General features: G+C 47.1%; 1 protein-coding gene across 2 annotated transcripts in view; it reads right to left on the reverse strand.

Moving 5' to 3' along the window:
* Positions 1 to 6,000, reverse strand: part of ABAT (4-aminobutyrate aminotransferase) — an 84,625-nt gene that overhangs the window by 22,045 nt on the left and 56,580 nt on the right. For both annotated transcript variants that reach the window (XM_081820060.1, XM_081820061.1), the window contains exons 4-6: positions 5,224 to 5,253; positions 3,816 to 3,933; positions 296 to 345 (exon numbers count right to left, since the gene is read on the reverse strand). In XM_081820060.1, coding sequence (XP_081676186.1) covers positions 296 to 345; positions 3,816 to 3,933; positions 5,224 to 5,253 — 198 coding nt within the window. The remainder of the gene's footprint in view (positions 1 to 295; positions 346 to 3,815; positions 3,934 to 5,223; positions 5,254 to 6,000) is intronic.

Genomic DNA, 6,000 nt, shown 5'->3' on the forward strand with positions numbered 1-6,000 from the left:
TTTGGCACACATTTCACTCTCGATAAATGTTGACCACTATTGCCACCATCATTGTTTCAGGCCGACACAGTACTGTTTGCCTCATTCTGTAGCACGTGATACGGACGCAATCCGATGCTTTTGTGGGAGCGTGGCTCTGTGGTTTTGCTCACCAAGGCATTCCACGTTCCTAGCGAATAGTATGTGCTCCATAAATATTTGTGGAATGAATGAATGAATGAATGAATGGGCTATTTCCAAAGGCTACCCAATGATCCTCTGGATCGCCATGAACACCGCATAAGTGGGGACTCACCGCGTTTTGAGGCTGTTGGATCAGCTTCAGGAGAGCAGGGTGACTGTAGCCTGGTAAGAGAGGGCACGGTTAGAGTCCTGGTTAGAGGCCCGCATGGCGCCCAGGGTCCCTTCACCCCTCCCCCACGGGTGCACCCCACCTTCCCTTCCAACCCTGCTGCTCCCTTCATAAGGGGCCTTGTTATCCCTTGCAGACAAGATCCATTCCTGGGGCCCTCTAAGACCTCTGGACTCAGGATCACTTGGGCTGCTGTCAGAGATCTTCCCAAATTCTCTAGCTGATCCTGAGGCCCAGGTATGAGCCCTACTGGGCTAGACACACAGACGAGGCAGTGAATGCAAGGTTAAGGCCCACTTCAGGACCAGGGCTGCAAGTGGTCCCCCAAGCCATTGTGACAAACTGCAGACGTGGCCCTCATCTTCCTCCCCAGGGCCACTGCTTGGGTCAAATCGTAATAGACATCTGCTCAGGAACTGAGCGAGTGAATGGTGCAGCCTGCAACCCATGACCTGCACTCCCCCACTTTGTACATTTGCTGCTATCCAGAGTCCCACTGCATCGACTGTCCAGACTGAGTCTGAGGTTGCACGACAGGGCTTAGGACACCCTTTGACTCTGCAACTGGTCTTCTACGAATTCGCCCTACACACCCGTAAAATGAGCAATGTGCTCCAGTATCTCCAGGCTTGAAGGCAACCCGACACCCACCAGGGGCCATACTGAACAGAAAGCCCTCTGCGCACAGCGCATGCTCAGTCAGGGGAGTCCTTTATCGTAGAGGAGGGAGGACGCTGCACAGCACCGGAGCCAGGGGGTCCCGGGCTCAAGGCCTGAACTTCCGGTTTCTGTTCATCGGTCCCAATCTTGGCAATGACTCCCGAGGGAAGGCCAAGTCTGTGGGGGGCACGGTGGTCAGGAGACCGGATCAGAAGCCCCTCTGAGGCAGTGGCCAAGTATCACGCTCAGTAGATAGTAGTTGAATGAGTGAATGACGTGGAGATCCAGGGACATGGGCAGGAGCCCAGAACTGTCACACCAGAGAGACCAGCCAGTGGATCTTGGAACAGGAAACAGATCTTGGAGGGAAACTCCTGGTCTCCAACTATCAGAATTTTTACCATGCATACCTTGTACCTATTTTCTTTAAGCCAATTCATTTTTTGTTTAAGTAAACTTACTTTGGTTTTTTTCCTTTATTTTTTAAAATTTATTTAAGTAATCTCTACACCCAATGTAGGGCTTAAACCTACAACCCTGACATTGAGAGTCACATGCTCCACCTGCTGAGCCAGCCAGGCGCCCTTAAATGAACTTACTCGGAAAGGGGACTTGCATCACTGAGGTGAGAGGTCTGCCCAAGGCTCTGGGCCTGAGGCCCGTTCTGCTCCACCAGAGGAGGCTAGCAAGTTCAGAGGGGTGGTGAGGCCCTGGCGCTACCCTGGGGAGAGTTTCTCCTCTGCAGCATCTAAGAGTGAACAGACTTGAAGAGCCTTGTGGTTTCACTGCCTGCTTCGAGGAGGGTGGACTGGTGTGTGTGTTGGGGGTGATCTGGGGGTCCAAGGGTTCAGAGCTGTGAGCATCCTCCCTGCCCTCCCACCCTACTCCAGGGCGTGTTGGGCCCAAGGCTGCAGGGTGCTCATTACTCAAGGAAGGAGCACTCTGTGGTTTTTTCCAATTGTATTTAGCCAGAGGTCTTTCAGCTCTGGTTCTTTATCAGGCTGCCTGGGTGTTGATGACTTCTCTGCCTCCGTAGATAAGCCAGTTCCAGGAAAATCTTATTAAACCACAGATAACAGCTTGTCTTACTGACTTCAGAGGAAGAGATGAGAGCAAAGCTGGTCCTTCTGATCAAGGAAATCCACGCCTGGGCTTCTAACGCTATGGGACCCTGCCCTGCAAGCCAGGGCAGGGTGTAGCAGCTGTCTGTGAGGCTGCTATCACAGCAGTAAGTTAGGAGGCAGAGGGCCTTTGGTTCAACTCCTTGGGCTCCCTGCACACACTGGACAAACCCTGTGACCTCTTGAAACCTGGTCCCCGTGGGTAAGCTAGAGATGATGTTAAAAGACCTACAGTTACAGGACTGTTGTGGGGGTCTAATGGGATAGTGTGTAAGGTGCTTAGCAATATGCCAGGCCTGGGGCAAATTCTCAGTAGTTACCTGTTAGAAAAAAATCATCTCAAAGACTACAGATAGGGGAGGAAAGGCAGCCAGAGGAGAACTTTCAGAACTCCCTGTGCTTTCTCAACTTCTGCTGGCCTGATCTCTCACGCCCCCATACATTTGTTGGCTGGTTGGGGATGAGAACTGAGGGAGGCCTGCAGGGGCTGGGGTCAGAAGGATGGTAGAGTTAGCTGGGAAGAGAAGGGCCTGCAGCCCATGGCTGTTACATGGTAGAGCTAGGATTTGACCCTGAGAACTCCAGAACCGGCCCTTTCACTCCAACTGAGAATGCGGACGGGGTTGTGTAAATCAAAGAACCCAAAATGCCTTCAGAGGCCAAAGTGTGTCAAATGATGGGCTTCCAAAAAAGAATAAGTCACCTTACTGTCTAATCGCAACTCAGTGGGAAATAAATAGGGACTGGCATCATGCATGAAGGGACAGGCTTCACCAGATGAGACGCTCAGCCCCTATAGACCATTGAGCGCAGCAGCGACCTGCGTGTCTGTGTCAGCCCTATCCATCCCATCATCTGCCGTGCCCTCCTCCAGCAGCAAGCCAGGCTCTGTATGGGCCAGAGGTAAGCCTGGTGAGGCACATGCTGCTGGTGCCCCCACTGCTCACCTTGGCTGGGCAGGCCACCCCTCTCCCAGCTGCCTGTGTGGGGGCCAGTAACAGCTCCAGCTGCCTCTTTTTCTGGAAAACTGCCCTTGGTGAATGGAAGCCCCTTTGCCCAAGAGATGAGCCGTGTCCTTCCTGCAGGCACCTAACAGGCAATGACTGACTGCCACTGGGGTACAAAAAGGCCAGCCTCTTTGACGCTGCCTGGGACCAACTCTGGGGTGCAAGTCATGCTCCAGAGCCCCCTGTGGGATCAGGCCATGGCTAGTCTCTGGCTGAGACCTCATCCTTCTTAGCCCTTCCCTCTCTCCCCTGTCTCCTGAGAGCATGCCCTTAATAAGCAACTTGCACAGAACCCCTGCCTCAGGCTCTTCTATGACACCTAACCTAAGACAGCTGACATTAAAGGCTAGGGTTCCACAGACCTGGGCTCATGTCCCGGCCATGCTTCCTCTGCAAGCCACGTCACCTCTCTGAGCTTTGCTTATCTATCTACAAAATGGGGGCATTAATACATACTCACCCTGTGGGGTTTCGAGGAAGAGTCAATGAGAGAAGAGAAGGCACATAAAGTCCCTATAATAGACCCTCTACCAATTACTTGCTCCTTTTCTCTGCCCTTGAAGGAAGTGTCTGGCAGCACACAGGGATGTGTGTACTGGAAGGAGCATCTAAAGTCTGGACTGCCACAACTAACAGAGAGGAGGTACATACGAGGGTAGGTATCCCAGCTCTTACCTATGGGAACAGAGGAAATCTGGGAGTATAGGTCCAACATCCGGTTGCCATCCACATCGACCAGGTAATTGCCTCGGCTCTCTTCATAATTGCAGAAAAAGTGCACAGCCTCTGCATTCTTGGAGAAAACAGAGACTGATTCAGTGTTGCCACAATCCCCTAGATTCTTCGTCTTTTGGGATGAAGCTTGAACTGGTGAAGGAAACCATATCCTGCCCATTCTATGGTCACACAGAGGGTATCTGTGGGTGCTTACATGAATGGTTTGCTTTATAATAGTTTACTAAGCTGTAAATTTGTATTTTATGAATTTTTCTGTATTTTATATATCACAACAACAAAAGGTTCAGAAATAAATCTGAAGAAGATTCTGATGTTAAGATGATGGTAAGCCTTAGAGCAACCATGAAGAAAACTAAAAAATATATAGTAATTATGAAAGAAATTAAAGTAGCACACTAGAAGATATCCACTTAATGCAAAAAAAAGTAAAAGAGGAACAAAAATATATGAGACATATAGAGAACAAAGAGTAAAATGGAAGATATAAATATAACAATGAGAACATTAACTGTGTGTGCATTAAACAACCCAATCAAAAATCAGAAACTGTCAGATTGGATAAAAAGATGCAACTATATGCTGTCTACATGAGACATACTTTCAGTTCAAGAATACAAATAGGTTGAAAGTAAAAGGATGGAAAAAGATACATGATTCTTAGAGCAATCCTAGGAAAGCTGAAATGGTTTATATTAATCAGACAAAATCAATGTTAGACAAAAGTGTTTCTAGAGGTGAAGTCCACTAAAAAGATATAACAATTATAAACATGTAAGCACCTGATAACAGAGCCCCAAAATACATGAAGCAAAAATGGGCAAAAGTGAAGAAAATATAGTTATAAGAGAAGAGCTGGCAGCTTTAATAGCTGGCTTTCAATAGTGGATAAAACAAACAGGCAGAAGATTAACAAGGAAATAAGACTTGAACAACACTCTAAACCAACAGGTCCCACAAACACTTATGGAACACTCCACCCAAAAGTCGTAGAGCACACATTCTCCTCAAGTGTACATGGAACATTTTCCAGGATAGACAATATAAAAGCCTCAGTAAATTTAAAGGGATTGAAATCACACAAAATATGTTTCCCAACCACAACAGAATGAAACTGGAAATCAGTAACAGAAAGAAATTTGGGAAGTTCACCAAAACGTAGAAACTAACACATAAATAACAAATAAGTCAAAAAAGAAATCATAAGGGAAATTAGGGGGGGAAAAAAGGTTTAGAACAAAGTCAGTTGCATTTTTTTTAAAGAGCTGGCACAGCCTAAATGTTTGTGTCCCTCAGTTAAGTCATGACAGAGAAGTAGTGGAGGGGATGCTAGCTCATCCTCACTTACCTGAATTATATTCAGCTGTTTCATTAACTCCTGCAGGCAAGAAGAGCAAAAGCATTATAGCAAGGACATACTCTTGCCAAAGAAACTTCAAGTCTTTCAAGTCTTGGGGCTTCCCCCAACCCTTATGCCAATAACTTCATAGTTAATTAGTCAGCAATATTATAATTGTTTAAAAATTGCTTAATATAAATAGTTGGCAGGAAACTATTCCTGCCAGTTACATTACCAGTGTAACAGAGATTTAGAAACTTGAAAGGATAACAATAAAATAAAATATTTAAGCTAAAGGTATTTATTTAGTGCTCATAAAAGCATAGGTCTCCCCCCCTCCTTTTTTTAAGTAGGCTCCACACCCAGTGACCTTGAGATCAAGACCTGAGCTGAGCTCAAGAGTCGAACGCTTAATGGACTGAGCCACCCAGGCACCCTGGTTCCCTTTTCATTTGGGAAAAAAGGCTTTAACACCGTTAGAAAAAATAAAATCAACTGAAAATACAAACTTGCTCATCAAAGAACCATTTATAATTATAATCTGAACACTCCAAAAACCACATGTACAAGTCTGTATAGAAACTGGGAATTAGGGCGCCTGGGTGGCTCAGTTGGTTAAGCGACTGCCTTCGGCTCAGGTCATGATCCTGGAGTCCCTGGATCGAGTCCCGCATCGGGCTCCCTGCTCGGCAGGGAGCCTGCTTCTCCCTCTGACCCTCCCCCCTCTCATGTGCTCTCTCTCTCTCATTCTCTCTGTCTCAAATAAATAAATAAAATCTTTAAAAA

This window comes from Leptonychotes weddellii, chromosome 5 (assembly GCF_054177405.1).
Source record: "Leptonychotes weddellii isolate Sample4059 chromosome 5, ASM5417740v2, whole genome shotgun sequence".
Lineage (NCBI taxonomy): Eukaryota > Metazoa > Chordata > Mammalia > Carnivora > Phocidae > Leptonychotes > Leptonychotes weddellii.